This window comes from Ranitomeya imitator, unplaced genomic scaffold (assembly GCF_032444005.1).
Source record: "Ranitomeya imitator isolate aRanImi1 unplaced genomic scaffold, aRanImi1.pri SCAFFOLD_170, whole genome shotgun sequence".
NCBI classification, from domain to species: Eukaryota; Metazoa; Chordata; class Amphibia; order Anura; family Dendrobatidae; genus Ranitomeya; species Ranitomeya imitator.
The window spans coordinates 477,121-497,483 of record NW_027194006.1 but is presented as its reverse complement, the minus strand read 5'-3'; the positions used below and the strand labels follow the sequence as shown (position 1 = coordinate 497,483).

Here is a 20,363-nt window from a genome sequence, read left to right as displayed (position 1 = left end):
AGGTGAAGAGAATGTTGAGCCTGGGTGTCATTGAGGATTAAGAGCAGCAGGTTCAGCCCCACTGTCCTTGTGCAGAAGCTTGGTGGAGAGGGTAGTTTGTGCAACAACTACAGGCAGGGCATCCATCAGGGCATTACTGCCCTGACTGGCGTATGGGGCCGGAGCAGAGAGGGCCCGCATCGGGCCCCATCTCTTCTGATCACTGGGCCACAGTGGCAGGATTCTGCTGGTGCAATAAATGAACCTGCCTCTGAGACGCAGGTTCAGTTAAACTCTATTGCTGTGTGGGCCTGCCCTGCAATAGTTAAAAGCCGCCAGCCAATCTTAGGCTGCCAGCTGACGTCAGTGCGCACGTCACTGGCATGTGACGTCATTGTCATTCGCCAGCGAGTCCGCACTTGAAATGCCTGGAGGGAACATTTGCCACTGGACCGCGGCCAGGTAAGGCAAGCCACAATATGTTTTGATGGCAGGATGAAGACACATGGACCATGTGTCTCCATCCTGCCCCATCTGTCTCCATCCTGCCTCATGATCCTGCACCATGTGACATGGGGCACAATGGATACGTATGGAGCAGGATGAGGACACATGGTGCGGGATCATGGGGCAGGATGCAGAGATCATATGGGGCAGGATAGGACATAACATGGGGCAGAATAGATACTCATGAGGGCAGGATGGGAGAACATATGGCTGGAGCCAAGAATGAGACACCTGGGGGGGGGGGGGGGGGAAATGGGGGATATTACCATAAGGGCTAATTAAGGGATATTATTACTGCAGTGATGTATTTATTTTATTTATTAAGGATACTGTTTTAAATGGGGGGTTCCTGTTGCTGTGCAGAGCGACACCTTGTCACCTTTTTTCTTCATCTGGTGTAGTGTAAAAGTTGGGAAAAAATTAAGTGATGTCCTCTGCCAGCGGTGCTCTATATAACTGTTATTTGCTGCAGAGATGATCCCTGGCTGGAAGACGTGATGGCGGTCTGTGCTGGATGAGGATGAAAAGCGGAGATGAAGGACTTCACCTAGAGACATCACTGATGAGTCAGTGTGTTACCGGTAAACTGACACTATACACTGGTGAAGTACACAGGAGCTCTGTATATAGTATACAGCAGGGGTGTCAAACTGCATTCCTCGAGGGCTGCAAACATGTCATATTTTCAGGATTTCATTGTACTGCACAGGTGATAATTTAATCACCTACACAAATAATGAGTTGGTGATTAAATTATCACCTGTGCAGTACAAGGAAATCCTGAAAACATGACCTGTTTGCAGCCCTCGAGGAATGCAGTTTGACACCCCTGGTATACAGTGATCACTGTATTACCTGAACACTGATACTGTATACAGAGCGTGTGTGTACAGGTGTGTGTACACGCTCTGTATACAGAGCTCCTGTGTAATGTCATCAATTACTGTATAACCTGTACAATATATACAACACTTGTGTGTATAAAGTTACTGTAGATCATTGTGTTACCTGCACACGGATACTGTATACAGAGCTTTTGTGTATAATGTCACCGGTGATCACAGTATGCAGTGTCCATGTACAGGTAATACACAGTACAGATATCTGTTGTGAATTCTGCTTTTGGGTTCCCTCCGGTGGTTGTAGGTGGTAATGCAGTTGTCCCTGGAGTGCAGTCCTGGTCAGGTGTATCTGCTGATTGCAGTTCTGACTGGAGTATTTAGGTGTGCAGGATTCATTAGTCCTTGCCAGTTTCCATGGTTTTTGGGAGGTGTTGGACCTCTGTCTGGTTCCTCCTGCCTTGCTGCCAAATCAGCAAAGATAAGTGTCTGGTTTTGTTTCTGTGGCACACATGCTGTGTGCGTGATAATTCAGTGCTATGCATTTGTTTTTTCTTGTCCAGCTTAGATTGTGTCAGTATTTTCTCAGTCTTGTTGGATTCTCAGGAGTTGCAGATATACGTTCCACGTCTTTAGTTAGATGGTGGAATTTTTTGTATTATCTGCTGTGAATATTTTTGGAAGGGTTTTAATACTGACCGCTTAGTATTCTGTCCTATCCTTTCCTATTTAGCTAGAGTGGCCTCTTTTGCTAAATCCTGTTTTCTGCCTGCGTGTGTCTTTCCTCTCCAACTCAGTCAATATTTGTGGGGGGCTGCCTATCATTTGGGGTTCTGCTCTGAGGCAAGGTAGAATTCCTATTTCCATCTATAGGGGTATTTAGTCCTCCGGCTGTGTCGAGGTGTCTAGGGTTTGTTAGGCACACCCCATGGCTACTTCTAGTTGCGGTGTTAGTTCAGGATTTGCGGTCAGTACATTTTCCACCTACTCCAGAGAAAGTTTCATGCAGCTCCAAGGTCACCGGATCACAACAGATATCCTGTGTATAATGGCACTTATGGAGATATTAATATAGTTTTTTTTTATTAGTGACCGAATACTACAATACTGATCATTATGTGGTGGTAACATGTGGTCCGGCCCATGTGTGGCTGTATTTGTTCCTTGTATGTGGTGTTATTGGTCACTATATGGTGGTAATATGTGGTCTGATCATGGTGCGGTGGTATTTGTCCCTTGTATGGGATATTATTGGTCATTTAAGATATTTAATTTATTAATTTTTAAATTGTATTGCATATTTTAACAAATGTTTAAGTTACTCTTTTGGCCGAGCTCTACTCTACCTTGTCGTGGTGGCAGATTAAAAAAAATATTTTGGCTAAAACAAAAGCTGCTGGCTATGTTTGTGATCTAGTGATGGGAACTATTAATGTGTGATTTAGTGACTAGTAGAGCTTTTCCAAGTGAGGTGGGACTGTTTACAGTTCGAAGGGTGGAGGCTGTTTAGGCTACAAGAAACTCCAACTACCTTACAGAGAGCCATGGACCATATTGTGATATTTACAGTAGCTTCGATTGGGGGAAGTCATCTGCAGAAGGTCCAAGCCATGCTAGATGCACTGAGGAAGGAGTGGGTTTACCATAAACCCAAAGAAGTGTCCCATGGGGAAAAAACAAGGAAAAATACATCGGCTATATCGTTGGAAGAGGCAAAGTAAATCTGCAGGCGAAGTTGAAGACAATCTAAAATTGTCCAAAACCAGTTTCCATGGAACAGATTCATCCATTTCTGGGAATGGTAGGATACTATCAACTGTGTATGTCGGATTTCACCATGATGGACGCACCGCTGATCGACCTTCTTTAAGGGCAGGAACCCAATGCTGGGCAAATGGTCTCTTAAAGCAGAGATGGCGTTACAAGAGTTGAAACACAGGGCTGCAGGACTTCAGCTTGCATATGGAACACAGGTCTGGGAAGCTGCGTGGTAATGCAGATGCCCTGCCCAGACATCCCTGTTTGGTGACGGAAGGTGCTAAAACCCCTGGCTTTCTGCAGAAGGGGAAATATGTGACAAAGTCACTGGCAAAGTATTGAAGGGTAGATATGTAGCACGAACGTTGTTAGCTAAAATGTTCCAGCACACTAAAAGCTGAGAAGGGTTAATCAGCCACGTTTAGTGCTGGTTTGATTATCCTCTGGACTCCTCTCACTCCACAATGGTTTAAATACCCAGCCTTCTAGAGCAGGGGTCCCCAACTCCAGTCCTCAAGGCCCACCAACATGTCATGTTTTCAGGATTTCCTTAGTCTTGCCCTGGTAATAATTGCATCACCTGTGCAATGCAAAGGAAATCCTGAAAACATGACCTGTTGGTGGGCCTTGAGGACTGGAGTTGGGGACCCCTGTTCTAGAGCATTCAGCAGGTGCTATCTCTGTAGCAACAAGGACTGTGCCATACGTTACGGTTTTCCTTTTAGGCAGGGAAGAGCATTTGCTTTGCTAACATTGCACTGTCTATGCAGTATATTTAATAAACCAGTGGAAGATTTAAAGCGTAAGCATTCCTGTGTCCTCCTGTGGTTGATCAGCACACTCTGATATACAGGTAGATAGATATGTGATACCTCTGCACAAACAGCTGCTAATGTTACTTGTTCCTTTTTACTACAGTCACCCTGTCTATCAGATCTAATACCAGCGATATATATATATATATGCTAATGCCAGAAGGTTGTGCTATAAAAGGTGAATAATTACTTCCTGCGGGGGCCTGGATGATGTTCCAATAATTACGCAGTTTTCTGAAATCCTTGACATCGGTTCATACATTTTCAGCTCCGTTTGCATCATTTGCATCATTTGTACACGTCGACTAATGCTCCAACACACACAGTTTTTGTTCTACGACATATTGGTCTTGGAGGACCCTAAAACCCTTTTGTTCTTGGATTGAAGGAAGAGCTTGACCAACAGCTCCTGTTGAAGTGTTCAACTAAGTCCTATCACACCAATTATCAGTCATCCATAGATTGCTTGAACTCCTCGTTAAGATCCCTTACCTATAGTGTAGAACCCTGCAAAATTACACAAAAAATGTTTTCCTCTAATTTTATTACTATGGCAATAACTTTTGGTTGTAAAGGCACAGATGATTGACCTCGGGGAGACCAAAACATCCAACACCGCGGAGACACCATCACGTGTTTCTCAACGCAGTGATTCCAGAACACTGCCCCCATCCCTTATGGGAAATATGCAGATGCACGTAAAAATCTGTGCCTTTATAGCCTTTTTACTAGGCACTGCTCCTAATAGCCAGATTCCTACTCCACACTGATGAGGGGCAAAAACCCCAAAACAGCTGTCTGTGGATGGATACCATGCTTGGCATAGGTGGCTTTCCTTCATAGGATGCTGCCCTTCCCGTGGTTGTTCCTTCCCGGGGAAAGGCCTGGCTATTCACTGCTTGCGTCGAGAAACACGTGATGGTGTCTCCGCAGCTTCTTTACATGAATAACTTTTGGTTGGCCGTCAGATTTCATATCTCCCACCATTATTCTCTGTAGTCACAGTCCAGGTGATGACCCGTCGAAGCACACACTGTGCGAAACGGCCATCGTCCACATTCCATTTCCGCACCCTCCTGCAGTCCTGATGTCCAAATGGATATATTAACATTTTTTTGTCCAATAAAGAGCACGATTACACAGCTACGATAAGGGTGAGTGCCGCATTCATGCTTTTTCTTCTGCTTCGTTGATAAATAAGATCCAGCCTGCACGCCTTCCTCTGCTTGCGGTCACTGAATGGAAACATTGATTCCTGAGGACGAACTGACAAGCAAGCAAATCACTAATATAACCCAACAATATTGATGCAACCGGTGCTCCATGCTGGAAAAGTCGGCATCCCTTAGAGCTGTGGACTCCATTCTACAGCAGTGATCCAATAGTCTTTAGTCCGTGGCCAGCTCCTCACAACAACATTCAACAATCGTGGAACAAAATACTTCAACCCATGATATCCCCGGTCATTGCTTCTATGGCTTTCTTACCCGCTTTACAAGAAGGGTGACCTGTTCATAATTCATCTTTATAGGAGGTTTCTCCATCTCAAATCACTTTTATTTCTTTATGGTCCTGTCCTTGTCTTACATGAACAAGATAGAGGAAAGAAAAGACACTCGCCTGTAACCATTGTGCAAAAATCAGGCACAACTCTAAAAGAAGCATCGGTTCAATCCATCGGCTGCAGCAACGGCCGTTATTCCCTGGACCGAAGAGGCTGGGAGTTACAGATGAAACTATAGAAAATCCATGGGCTAAAGGTGCGATGCCGAGGAGTAGGAAGTCCAGGAGGATAAGAGACATAATTTAGCCAAACTACGTGTTCTGGAGTCGATCAGGCTCCTTCATCAGGTCTGTCAGTACATTTATGAATAAATTATATTTCTCACCCGCCTGGACTACCTACTTTTTGGCAGAGCACATTTAGTTCATGGATTTTCTCTCGTCGTTTCATCTGTAATTCCAGGTCTCTTCAGTCCAGGGAATAACGTCCGTTGCGGCAGCCGATGGATTGAACCGATTCTTCATTTAGAGTTGTGCCTGAATTTTGCACAATGGTAACAGGCGAGTGTATTACTCACCGGTAACAGCACTTTACCAGCTGATCTGCACTAGGAGCGCCACCTTTGTCGTTAATGTAAGCTAAGCTTTTTCACATAAATTGTATTGGGTTTCATTTTGAAGTTATAAAGGAAAGATATTGTATGCCCGTGCTTGTCAAGATGGACGCTGGATGTGGCTTCATGTTGGTCTTTGCCGCCACCGTTTACCGGTTAACCAAGATCTACGTTTTAAATAAACGTTACTGAACCATAAAACCTATTGGTCCTTGTTCTCCATTTACTCAGAGTTTTTGTGTTCAATTTTTTAAATCATATCAAGAAACTAAAAAATAAAATGTAAACAAATTTATGAAAAGTGTTATTTCTTTTTATTTTTTATTAGTAAAATTCTATCATATAATCTTCTAGGACAGTGAGAGTGGATTGTCTCAAAAGCGCTACGACTGCATCCATTGCCCAGTCGTGGATCTCAGACTCCTGGAGCGATTCACACGGTCTCCTGAGCCATCCGATAATCGTAGACACTTCCTCGCTCTGCAAAACTGCGACTTTGACTCTTTATAGGCACTTGGGTATTATCACCGCCCTTGTGATCACCGTACCCTCCTCCTCCAGGGGTATGAAGAGTGAATATGTCCTGGGTGAGAAAAAAAATTAAACATACAATCTATATTTCAACCATAACAGGCCAATGTCCCTGGGGTTGTGATGTAGAAGAAAAGCATCTGGCAGATTTACTGGTATGTATGTTATGCCAAGTAAAGACCCCAAAGCTGATACATGATATGAGGGGTATCCTTTCTAATCTTGAGTCATGGCAATGTAAAGCCACCTAATCTAGAAAGTCAAGACCAAAGGTGAGTCCTGAAGATCTGCAACAGGTCCCGTGCCGACCATGTGTTATGCAGCAGTGAGGCCTTTAAATCAATTGGGTAGAGCCTGTAGCGCCCATGTATGACTGGGTTAGCTCCATATAGCGTGGATGCCGGCAGTGTCGCATCAGCTAAACCTTTAGATGTCATCAATTGGGGCATCAGAAATTAAGATGTTGGAACTAATAGAAGGTACCCAGTTTGTCACCCATCATCCCCAGCAATATGATTGTGGGGTGCTGATAGCATGGACATGACAACCATGATGATGCTGGAGACTTCTTTGTCTGACATGATTGTACACCTGAAGTGTAATCGAGATCAGAAAGGACCCCAAAATGGAAAATACAGATGGTGTGTACTGCATGGTAATTTAGGGCCGCAAGCACTCATAACATCACTGCTGCCCTAAATATTAAAAAAAATATATAGTTTCGGGAAGAAGTAGAAAGCAATGCAGGGTCCACCTCTACCGGGAGCTGGCCTTGCCTCTAGGTACCCGGCCTCTCTAACATCTGCAATCCCTTTACCCATGACCAAGACAACCAAGCAGAAAAGAGGACAACCAAGGAGGCCTTAAGAAGCTCATACATTTGGGACAATAATAATGTGTAAGATGAATTCTCTTACCCCAGGTTCTAATGAAACAGATGTTTTCCCACCCAAGTTAATGTTTTTCCCTTGACTTCGTAGCAAGATGTTGAGCCCAGGGGCACCAGCAGATCCACCTAGAATTAAAGTAATTGATTGGTTGTTAAAAGCAATTGCAGGCGTGTACTATGGAGGACAGAGAATCACCTTCAATCCAATATTGCAGCCAGCGGGTAAGGAAAGGGTGAATCAAAAACCCAAAAACCCCGCCTCCATGGCAGAAGATTGTTCCCTCCAAATTCAGGTGACAGTGTCCCTTTAATGGTAATCTGACGAATATTTTGTTGCACTGAATGCTCTTGAGCAAATCATCAAGATCTGCTGGTGGCAACTCCTGTGTATTTACTGACCAATAATGTCCAGCTGTGTTCGATGGGAGAAAAGTCCGTAAATGATGCAGCGGTAGCCCGTTTAGGCCACGTAGGCGTCTCATAGTAGCACAGGCAACATGAAGTTTCATTTTATCATGTTTAAAAACAGCTCATGGGACTCCAAAAAAATGGCCGCACTAATGGTTACATGACCACATCAACGTAAAGTAGAGCTGTTAATGTACCCGGAAGGGAGACTAGAAGAGTCCAGTTACCCCACACCATCATTCCGAGATTAGAACCAGTGTGACATTCCCTCGTGAAAGCACCTTCATGGCATTGCCCAAATGATCTTGTCAGTTTAGCAAAAAAGACATGTAGTGAGTGATCCATGTTGTACTGCAAATAAAATTAGATGCCACATACAGAGCGTAGGACATCAAAAACAGTGTCTACACAAACCATCAGAAGGCATTGAGCTTCAAGCCAGATGTCCATCTACAGGCATCCATAGATCTCAAGTCACCCTGCTCAAAAGGCATTGTGCGGCAGAAGAACATGGCAAGGGAGGCTGGAATTGAGGCCTCTCCTCCTCAGCGACGAGCCCCAGGTGGCCTAAAGGACTTGTCTATCATCTCTGGACTTGTCTATCATCGAGCACATTGGGGATGTCATAGGTCGGTGATTATACAGGAGCTGCCAGAACTTTCTTCAGACAAGCAACCATAAATAACCTCAGTGATAGAAGAGTTGGTGTGCTAAGTGCCTGTGTATCTGCACAAAAACATATCCGATACTGAAAAACTTTTAAATGTTTTGAAAATGTGGTTTCCAATTTTTCATACTTTGCATATAATTAATATGTCTTGATCTAGTGATTTTTATAATTCTATGACTTTTCCTTGCTTGTGTTGTGATTTCGATGTTGACTGTAGTTTGAAAGCCGTCCAGGGCCCACAGGTTGAGACATGTCTGGTCCAATGAAGGTCAGCTGCGCCCCACCTCACTCCAGTTGATTGACTGGTGTCTACCATGTATGTACTGACTCCATAGCTCTGCTATTAGGCACAGTGACATTAGGCGGTATCACGAGGAAGATCTATCGTGTCACCTTGGATTCCGTACGGTCGGAACACTCTTCGTTCTGTGAGAACCGATAATATGACGCATTCTCTGAACAGCAGCTCCCGAATCACACCGTCACCACCACAGAACTTTCCCTGACCACCGGAGCCCGAACGTAACTGGAAACGCTTCAGGACCACTGGGTACCTAAAGAAAGAGGCACAGGAACAAACTGAAGGAAACATCTATCCCCAATGTTTGAGCCCCATCTCTGCTGGATTATAGTAGATTCTCCTGCATGAAATTAGTAATAATGTCGGTTTGACATTAATCCAAGTGGACTTCTTCACAGATTGTCATGTTCTGCAAAGCATTGTAGAAAGAAAGTATCCTCCAAAGGAATAAATTAAAAAAAAAAGTTTTTCCCAGTAACAATTTTCAATGGTGTCCTAACATTCCTTGATACATTTGTTATTTGTTCTGGTGTTCGTGACGTAGCTATTGAAAAATGATGGGTTTAGTGTGGAAAAGTACTAAATTGTAAAAAAAAAACAACTTTTTCACTGTATTCCTACACATTTATATGCAAGTTGAGTTATTTTTTCCCCACACAGACTTAATAAAAAAAAACAACAAAACACATAAGTAATTTTATATTTGCTTTACTAATTATTTACTCTCGTAGAGGAAAAAGTATAAAGTCTTATTAGCTCAAAATGATGCCTTTGAGAAATACAACCCGTCCTGCAAAATGAAGGCGACCCTATAGCTACATCTACAGATAACTTTTTATTTTATGTCTCAAATATTAACAACTAGATGGTGGCCCGATTCTAACGCATAGGGTATTCTAGAATATGTGTGTAGTTTATTTATGAAGATTTCAGAATAATGCAATGAATACACAGGATTCAGCCGGCCGGGCGCGACCAATTAGCGAAGCGTGGTTCAAATCCCGCGCCAATTCGCGGCCGGACTGCGCCTGTCGCTGATTGTTCGCAGCCGGCCGTGACCAATCAGTGAAGCCAGGGCCAGCGGCAGGTTTTTGAGGGCCCCGGGCAAAAGAGTCTCACAGCTCACGAAGCATATAACACAGCCCACGTAGTATATAGCACAGCTACGTAGTATATAGCCCAGCTACGTAGTATATAACCCAGCTACGTAGTATATAACACAGCCACATAGTATATTGCAGTCACGTAGTATATAACACAGCCACGTAGTATATATCACAGCCCACGTAGTATATAACACAGCCCACCTCGTATGTAGCACACCCACTTAGTATATTGCACAGCCACGTAGTATATAGCACAGCCCACGTAGTGTAGAGTACAGCAACATAGTATATAACACAACCCATGTCGTATATAGCAACGTGGGCACCATATAGCTGTTAAAAAAATTATTAAAATAAAAAAATAGTTATATACTCACCTTCCGGCGGCCCCTGGATCCAACCTAGGCCTTTAGCGATGCTCCGTTCCCAGTAATGCCTTGCGGCAATAACCCGTGATGATGTAGCGGTCTTGCGAGACCGCTACGTCATCATGGGTCATTGCCGCAATGCATTCTTGGGCCCGGAGGGTCGCGAGGAGCGGGACAGGCTGCCACGGACGCCGGAAGGTGAGAATATAAAGATTTTTTTTAATTATTATTTTTAACATTATATGTTTTTACTATCGATGCTGCATAAGCAGCATCAATAGTAAAAAGTTGGTCACACTTACAGGGTTAATGGCAGCGTTAATGGACTGCTAAAATGCTATATGGGCGCTGACTGGAGGGGAGTATGGAGGGGGCACTGACTGGAGGGGAGTAGGGAGGGGCCAATTCACAGCCGGACTGTGCCTGTCGCTGATTGATTGGTAGCGGCCGGCTGGGCGCGACCAATCAGCGACGTGGGATTTCCGTGACCGACAGACAGACGGAAGTGGACCTTAGACCTATATATTACATCGTCATTGGGTCCACATGTACGGTGTGAGGCTCAGGAGCCGCTATCGTCAGATGAAGCTGCTGTTAACTATTTAATTGACTCTGTCAATCACTGATCGTTCTTATGCTTACACACACCAGACCCTATCGGCACCCAGTGATGCATTTTTTTGGGGGGCTGATGTTTTCAGTAGACCCCAGCTGCCATGTTAACCCATGTGCCATCCTGGTACACCTATGACTATGCTTCATAGGAGACCATCATTTGCTCTATATACTGCAATACTACAGTATCAAGGGATCTGAGGGTCAAGTCCCTTAGAAAGACTAACAAGTGAAGCACAAATTACAAAATAATAATCACAATCCAAGAAAACCACTCTGATCTGACTCCCAATATCACTATCTGGCCTCCATATACATTATTCCTCGTACCGTCTCTCCAGAATCTCCGGGTCTGTAATTCGCGTATTGGTCATGTGACTATGAATTCCACTTCTCCCGTCCCAATGTGGACCGGCCCCGGCACCGCCGGCCACCGTCTCATAGTATCCAATGTTCTGGTTCCCGAATGTGATGTTGTTCATACATCCCTGAAGAAAAGGACTCCATTATGATGATGGCACCGCAGAGATGTGCTGCTTCTTCATACATCATGGGGAATTTGGATGGAGTAGTGAAAATATTTTGGTAAATATTTCCAATTACAGTGGCTTGTGAAAGTATTCACCCCCTTGGCATTGTACCTATTTTGTTACATTACATCACCGTGTTTAAATATTTTTGTAATCCGATTTGTGTGTGATGCCTCAGCACTAAATAATCTAAGTTGCTGAATTAAAAAAAACAAATAGGCATAAATTAAATATAAGAGACAAATAACTAAAAATTGGCATGGGCATATGTATTCACCCCTTTTGCTGTGAAGTCCTAAAAATTTCTGGTGCAAGCAATTCCCTTCATGAGCCACATGCTTAGATAGATTGTACACATGGGAACGTCCTAAGTGTCACAGGTCTGTCAGTATACAGTGCCTTGCGAAAGTATTCGGCCCCCTGGAACTTTTCAACCTTTTCCCACATTTCATGCTTCAAACATAAAGATACCAAATGTAAATTTATGACGAAGAATCAACAACAAGTGGAACACAATTGTGAAGTTGAACGAAATTATTGGTTATTTTAATTTTTTGTGGAAATTCAAAAACTGAAAAGTGGGGCGTGCGATATTATTCGGCCCCTCTACTTTCAGTGCAGCAAACTCTCTCCAGAAGTTCATTGTGGATCTCTGAATGATCCCATGTCGTCCTAAATGCCTAATGATGATAAATATAATCCACCTGTGTGTAATCAAGTCTCCGTATCAATGCACCTGCTCTGTGATAGTCTCAGGGTTCTGTGTGAAGCACAGAGAGCATCATGAAGACCAAGGAACACAACAGGCAGGTCCGTGATACTGTTGTGGAGAAGCTTAAAGCCGGATTTGGATACAAAATGATTTCCAAAACTTTAAACATCCCAAGGAGCACTGTGCAAGCGATCATATTGAAATGGAAGGAGTGTCATACCACTGCAAATCTACCAAGACCCGGCCGTCCCTCTAAACTTTCATCTCAAACAAGAAGACTGATCAGAGATGCAGCCAAAAGGCCCATGATCACTCTGGATGAAATGCAGAGATCTACAGCTGAGGTGGGACAGTCTGTCCATAGGACAACAATCAGTCGTACACTGCACAAATCTGGCCTTTGTGGAAGAGTGGCAAGAAGAAAGCCATTTCTCAAAGATATCCATGAAAAGTGTAGTTTAAAGTTTGCAACAAGCCTCCTGGGAGACACCAAACATGTGGAAGAAGGTGCTCTGGTCAGATTAAACCAAAATCGAACTTTTTGGCAACAATGCCAAATGATATGTTTGGCGTAAAGGCAATACAGCTCATCACCCTCAACACACCATCCACACTGTTAAACATGGTGGTGGCAGCATCATGGTTTGGGCCTGCTTTTCTTCAGCAGGGACATGGAAGATGGTTAAAATTTATGGGAAGATGGATGGAGCCAAATACAGGATCATTCTTGAAGAAAACCTGTTGGAGTCTGCAAAAGACCTGAGACTGGGACGGAGATTTGTCTTCCAACAAGACAATGATCCCAAACATAAAGCAAAATCTACAATGGAATGGTTCACAAATAAATGTATCCAGGTGTTAGAATGGCCAAGTCAAAGTTCAGACCTCAATCCAATCGAGAATCTGTGGAAGGAGCTGAAAACTGCTATTCACAAACGATCTCCATCAAACCTCACTGAGCTCGAGCTGCTTGCTAAAGAAGAATGGGCAAGAATTTCAGTCTCTTGAAGTACAAAACTGATTTAGACATACCCCAAGCGACTTGTAGCTGTAATCGCAGCAAAAGGTGGCGCAACAAAGTATTAAGTTAAAGGGGCCGAATAATATTGCACGCCCCACTTTATAGTATTTGAATTTCCACAAAAATTTTAAATAACCAATACATTTTGTTCAACTTCACAATTGTGTTTCACTTGTTGTTTACATTTGGTATCTTTATGTTTGAAGCATGATATATGGGAAAAGGTTGAAAAGTTCAAGGGGGCCGAATACTTTCGCAAGGTACTGTATATGCTTTACCTTTTCTGAAAGGCCACAGAGGCTGCAACACCATTAAGCAAGAGGCTCTACTAACCAAACACTATGAAGACCAAGGAGATCTCCAAACACCACCATGAAGACCAAGGAGATCTCCACACAACACCATGAAGACCAAGGAGATCTCCAAACAACACCATGAAGATCAAGGAAACCTCCAAACACCACCATGAAGACCAAGGAGATCTCCAAACACCACCATGAAGACCAAGGAGATCTCCAAACACCACCATGAAGACCAAGGAGATCTCTACACAACACCACGAAGACCGAGGAGATCTCTACACAACACCATGAAGACCAAGGAGATCTCCAAACACTATGAAGACCAAGCAGATCTCCAAACACTCCAAACAACAAATGAAATCAAACACCATCAAATCCATTATCATTAAATGGAAAGAACATGGTACCACACCAAACCTGTCAAGAGAGGGTTGCCCACCAAAACTCTCATCCTATGAGAAGTGCATTAATCAGAATGGCAGCAAAGAGACAAAAGGTAACCCTGAATGAGCTGCTGAGTTCCCAAGCAGAGAGTGGGGTATCTGTCCATATGACCACAATAAGCTGTACACTCCATTGGGGTGACCTTTATGGAAGAATAGGCACAAAAAACCTCTACTTACAAACAAAATTTGTGAAGATCCTTTGAGTTTGCCAAAAGATTTGAAGGAAACTCAACAAATGTGTGGAGGAAGGTGCTGAGTTCAGATGAGACCAAAATTGAACTTTTTGGCCACCAAGGTAAATGCTATGTCTGTTGCCAAACCAATACATCTAATCACTCACTGTGGGGATGGTGTTCTTGGAAACATGGTGGTGGCAGCATCATACTGTGGGGATGTTTTTTGCAACAGACACAGAGAAAATGGTCCAAGTCGAGGGGAAGATGGATGGTGCGATATACAATAATATTCTTGAGCAAAACTTGTTTCAGTCGGTCAGTGATTTGAGACTGGGACGGAGGTTCACCTTCCAACAAGACAATGACCCCAAATATTACTGCTATAGCAACACTACAGTGGTTTAGGGGAAAAGTGTAAATGTTTTTGAGTGGCCTAGACAAAGCTCATACCTTAATCCACTGGAGAATCTGTGGTCAGACTTGAAGACTGTTATTCACCCTGAGGAAACCATCTAACTGAAGAAGCGGTTTTGACTTGAGGAATGGACAAAATTTCCAGTGGCAAGATGTGGAAAGCCCATAGAGACTTATTCAAAGCGACTTGCAGCTGTAAGGAGGGTCTTCAAAGTACGGGGGTGAATAGTTATGCACACTGAAGTTTTCAGTTACTTTGTCCCATTTGTTGTTTGCTTCACAAAAGGAAAGAAAACCAAATGTTCACAATTGTCGGCATGTTCTTTATATGAACTGATGCAAACCCTCAAAAAAAAAAATAGCGAAATTCCAGGTTGTGAGGTAGCAAAACACGAGAAATGATAAGCGTGGGGGGAGGGGGTGACTGTGGTGAATACTTTTGAAAGCCACTGTATATTCATCCCCTAATTATATCAATTCCCACTAAAAAAAAAGCAATAAAAAGTTTTATGTACTGTAAAATGTTATCAGAACAAGACCTCATACTCCGCTTCATCGATGGAAAGTAAAGTTATGGGTCTAAGAAGATCGCACCACAAGGCGATTTTTTTTTTTCCATGAAATTCAGAATTTTTTAAAGTTTAGTAAAATAAATCATAACAATTTTGGTATCACTGTAATCGTACTGACATGGAGAATTCGGATTCCAGGTCATTCTTAACCGATAATAAACGCCGTTAAAATGAAACCCAAAAAACGATGGTGGAATTGTGTTTTTAATCATGTCATCCCACGTGGAATTTTTTCAGTTCATTATATGGTGAATTGAATGGCGAAATTCAGAACTAAAACTCTTCTCAAACTACGAGCCCTTATACAGCTATGTCAAGGGAAAAATAAAACGTGGTGGCTCTTGTAAAAAATGAGGAAAAAAAACAACACAAACAAGAAAAAAAATGGCTGTAGTGGGTTCTGGAGATGGTGCGCCAGATTCCAGGGTCTGCACTCGCGGCATAATAGTGTGAATGAGGCCCAGCCCATCTCACCTGTGAAGCCGCACAAACTTGGAAGGCCTTAAATATGACATCAACAATCCTCTGTGATGTCAGCACGTTGCCCCCCACAACGGCAGCGTCCGGAGAGGGGTCCAGGATCGATCCTTTTGGGATAATGACTCGAATGGGCACCAGGCAACCCTAAAAAAATATTCCAAAAATAAAAAAAAAAAAATCAGTAAGGCCCAGAGTCATGGTCCTTCCTTTCTGGAGTAAATATGGTTCTATAGATTATACATTACTTTATCTGCACTTTTAAGTGAACTTGTCACAAGATACAAGTTTCCAAAACTCAGCGCAGCATGAATCAGATGCCGGCGGCACGATTACAGGCAGGAACAATGTTCTCCGAAGTTCTCCAGTGTTTCAGAGAACATTTAGTTAGAAGATCCAGCTGGGGACCATAACCGGAGATCAGACTGGTCCACCACTGTCCCTGGCCGGCAACTGCCACCACCGCTGTAGGCGATTGATAGGTTTCTCCCAATTCAAGAGACCTGTCAATCACCTGGAGTGGTGCTGGGAACCAAACCTGGAGAGGACACTGGCCGAAACCTTTAACTACTACATATTTCCTCTGAAACGCTGGAAATATTCAGGGGAAAGGTTCTGAGCTGTAGCCGTGCGGCCAGGCTCCTGTGATTGTGGCAGCATGAATCCCCCGACAACCCATGGACTGTGAGTGCTTCTGGGGTCTCATCCATTAACTTCTCATCGATTACACGTGGAGAGATGTCTCCGCTGACCTGGTTTAGTGGAATATCTTGGCCGACCATGCAGCGTAGACAGTAAATGAGGGCGGAGAGGGTGATGGCTCGAGGGGCATTACAGTTCCCAAAGACTTCATATCCGGAGTCAGTGAAATCAAAGACCGCGCTGCCCTGAGACAAGTGGAGAACATTTACTGTAATTCCTCATAACATTTCTGACTTAATAAAAATAAAAAATTAATAAAAGATCTGCGCCCGAGAGGCGAATGAAGGAATTACACAATATTAATCCGTACACGGAGCCATGCAGACCAGAACACTTGGGCATAAGGAGAGTCGTAGAACAGTTATAAATAGAAAATAGTTATAAAGACATAAAAATCAACAGCTGAAAAAAATATATAAAAAAAAAAGTACATGATCTATCCTTAGACTGTTACGTCAGACGTCTTTACATTTTGATCATTAAATAGAATCAAGTTGTATGTAAATTAGCGATGAGCAGATCAGGAAAACTTATGTTTTGGTTCATTTATTTCTCAGAGCAAAATAAACGTAAAATGGAAAAAAAAAAGAACGAAAAAAAGCTCTAATACCGACCTCCCCACTGACCTCTACAACCGCTCCAAACTGCGGTCCGGTAATTTGCGCCAAACAAATTACAAAAAAAAAAAAAAATTCTCCAGAAAGCAGATAATTGTAAAATCCGAGTACAGATCAGTCCCATCCAAATAAATGTGTCCGCCTCCAATATAAATATATCAAAAAGCTCAGGATGCAGGAAAGACACGATCTGCGCCTCCCCTGCATCACTGCATGGCGTCACTATTACCAGTTATTTATACCAAACCTGGAAACTGCGAAACTACAGCAAATTACAGCGCGATATGTTTTACCTCCTCCTTGTTAATCTTCACCTTCAGCTTGATAGGAGACCCGTCATCCATGTAATCTACAGACTCCACCTCTAGAGCTCCTGTCTGCTGCTCCCACCGACGAGCAAACTCCCGCAGCATGTCTCTCACTGCAACCTCTGCGTTACCCTAAACAAAAAGAACGTGCACTACATCGCTCCAAAAATGATAAAAAGAAAAATAGCAGAATACAATAATAGTAGTTATATTCATGTACATAGGAGCAGTATTATAGTAGTTATATTCTTGTATATAGGAGCAGTATTATAGTAGTTATATTCTTGTACATAGGGGCAGTATTATAGTAGCTATATTCTTGTACATAGGGGGCAGTATTATAGTAGTTATATTCTTGTACATAGGGGCAGTATTATAGTAGATATATTCTTGTACATAGGGGCAGTATTATAGTAGATATATTCTTGTACATAGGGGCAGTATTATAGTAGTTATATTCTTGTACATAGGAGCAGTATTATAGTAGTTATATTTTTGTACATAGGGGCAGTATTATAGCAGTTATATTCTTGTACATAGGAGCAGTATTATAGTAGTTATATTCTTGTACATAGGGGCAGTATTATAGTAGATATATTCTTGTACATAGGAGCAGTATTATAGTAGTTATATTCTTGTACATAGGGAGCAGTATTATAGTAATTAATTTCTTGTAAATAGGGGCAGTATTATAGTAGTTATATTCTTGTACATAGGGGCAGTATTATAGTAGTTATATTCTTGTACATAGGGGCAGTATTATAGTAGTTATATTCTTGTACATAAGGGCAGTATTATAGTAGTTATATTCTTGTACATAGGAGGCAGTATTATAGTAGTTATATTCTTGTACATAGGGAACAGTATTATAGTAGTTATATTCTTGTACATAGGGGCAGTATTATAGTAGTTATATTCTTGTACATAGGGGCAGTATTATAGTAGCTATATTCTTGTACATAGGGGGCAGTATTATAGTAGTTATATTCTTGTACATAGGGGCAGTATTATAGTAGATATATTCTTGTACATAGGGGCAGTATTATAGTAGATATATTCTTGTACATAGGGGCAGTATTATAGTAGTTATATTCTTGTACATAGGAGCAGTATTATAGTAGTTATATTTTTGTACATGGGGCAGTATTATAGCAGTTATATTCTTGTACATAGGAGCAGTATTATAGTAGTTATATTCTTGTACATAGGGGCAGTATTATAGTAGATATATTCTTGTACATAGGAGCAGTATTATAGTAGTTATATTCTTGTACATAGGGAGCAGTATTATAGTAATTAATTTCTTGTAAATAGGGGCAGTATTATAGTAGTTATATTCTTGTACATAGGGGCAGTATTATAGTAGTTATATTCTTGTACATAGGGGCAGTATTATAGTAGTTATATTCTTGTACATAAGGGCAGTATTATAGTAGTTATATTCTTGTACATAGGAGGCAGTATTATAGTAGTTATATTCTTGTACATAGGGAACAGTATTATAGTAGTTATATTCTTGTACATAGGGGCAGTATTATAGTAGTTATATTCTTGTACATAGGGGCAGTATTATAGTAGTTATATTGTACACGGGGCAGTATTATAGTAGTTAAATTCTTGTATATAGGGGCAGTATTATAGTAGTTATATTCTTGTACATAGGGGCAGTATTATAGTAGTTATATTCTTGTACATAAGAGCAGTATTATAGTAGTTATATTCTTGTACATAGGGGCAGTATTATAGTAGTTATATTCTTGTACATAAGAGCAGTATTATAGTAGTTATATTCTTGTACATAGGGGCAGTATTATAGTAGTTATATTTTTGTACATGGGAGCAGTATTATAGTAGTTATATTCTTGTATATAGGGGCAGTATTATAGTAGTTATATTCTTGTATATAGGGGCAGTATTATAGTAGTTATATTTTTGTACATGGGAGCAGTATTATAGTAGTTATATGCTTGTAAATAGGAGCAGTATTATAGTAGTTATATTCTTGTATATAGGGGCAGTATTATAGTAGCTATATTCTTGTACGTAGGGGCAGTATTATAGTTGTTATATGCTTGTACATAGAGGACAGTATTATAGTAGTTATATGCTTGTAAATAGGAGCAGTATTATAGTAGTTATATTCTTGTAAATAGGAGCAGTATTATAGTAGTTATATTCTTGCATATAGGGGCAGTATTATAGTAGTTATATTCTTGTATATAGGGGCAGTATTATAGTAGCTATATTCTTGTATATAGGGGCAGTATTATAGTAGATATATTCTTGTACATAGGGGCAGTATTATAGTAGATATATTCTTGTACATAGGGGCAGTATTATAGTAGTTATATTCTTGTACATAGGAGCAGTATTATAGTAGTTATATTTTTGTACATGGGGCAGTATTATAGCAGTTATATTCTTGTACATAGGAGCAGTATTATAGTAGTTATATTCTTGTACATAGGGGCAGTATTATAGTAGATATATTCTTGTACATAGGAGCAGTATTATAGTAGTTATATTCTTGTACATAGGGAGCAGTATTATAGTAATTAATTTCTTGTAAATAGGGGCAGTATTATAGTAGTTATATTCTTGTACATAGGGGCAGTATTATAGTAGTTATATTCTTGTACATAGGGGCAGTATTATAGTAGTTATATTCTTGTACATAAGGGCAGTATTATAGTAGTTATATTCTTGTACATAGGAGGCAGTATTATAGTAGTTATATTCTTGTACATAGGGAACAGTATTATAGTAGTTATATTCTTGTACATAGGGGCAGTATTATAGTAGTTATATTCTTGTACATAGGGGCAGTATTATAGTAGTTATATTGTACACGGGGCAGTATTATAGTAGTTAAATTCTTGTATATAGGGGCAGTATTATAGTAGTTATATTCTTGTACATAGGGGCAGTATTATAGTAGTTATATTCTTGTACATAAGAGCAGTATTATAGTAGTTATATTCTTGTACATAGGGGCAGTATTATAGTAGTTATATTCTTGTACATAAGAGCAGTATTATAGTAGTTATATTCTTGTACATAGGGGCAGTATTATAGTAGTTATATTTTTGTACATGGGAGCAGTATTATAGTAGTTATATTCTTGTATATAGGGGCAGTATTATAGTAGTTATATTCTTGTATATAGGGGCAGTATTATAGTAG

General features: G+C 41.3%; 1 protein-coding gene across 2 annotated transcripts in view; it reads right to left on the bottom strand.

The window, feature by feature from the left end:
- Window positions 1-6,306: 6,306 nt before the first annotated feature.
- LOC138654531 (5-oxoprolinase-like) overlaps window positions 6,307-20,363 on the bottom strand; it is a 48,693-nt gene continuing 34,636 nt past the window's right edge. For both annotated transcript variants that reach the window (XM_069743461.1, XM_069743462.1), the window contains 7 exons: window positions 17,166-17,312; window positions 16,306-16,440; window positions 15,551-15,700; window positions 11,234-11,391; window positions 8,907-9,067; window positions 7,464-7,561; window positions 6,307-6,598 (listed from right to left, as the gene is read on the bottom strand). In XM_069743461.1, coding sequence (XP_069599562.1) covers window positions 6,449-6,598; window positions 7,464-7,561; window positions 8,907-9,067; window positions 11,234-11,391; window positions 15,551-15,700; window positions 16,306-16,440; window positions 17,166-17,312 — 999 coding nt within the window. In that variant the 3' untranslated portion in view covers window positions 6,307-6,448. The remainder of the gene's footprint in view (window positions 6,599-7,463; window positions 7,562-8,906; window positions 9,068-11,233; window positions 11,392-15,550; window positions 15,701-16,305; window positions 16,441-17,165; window positions 17,313-20,363) is intronic.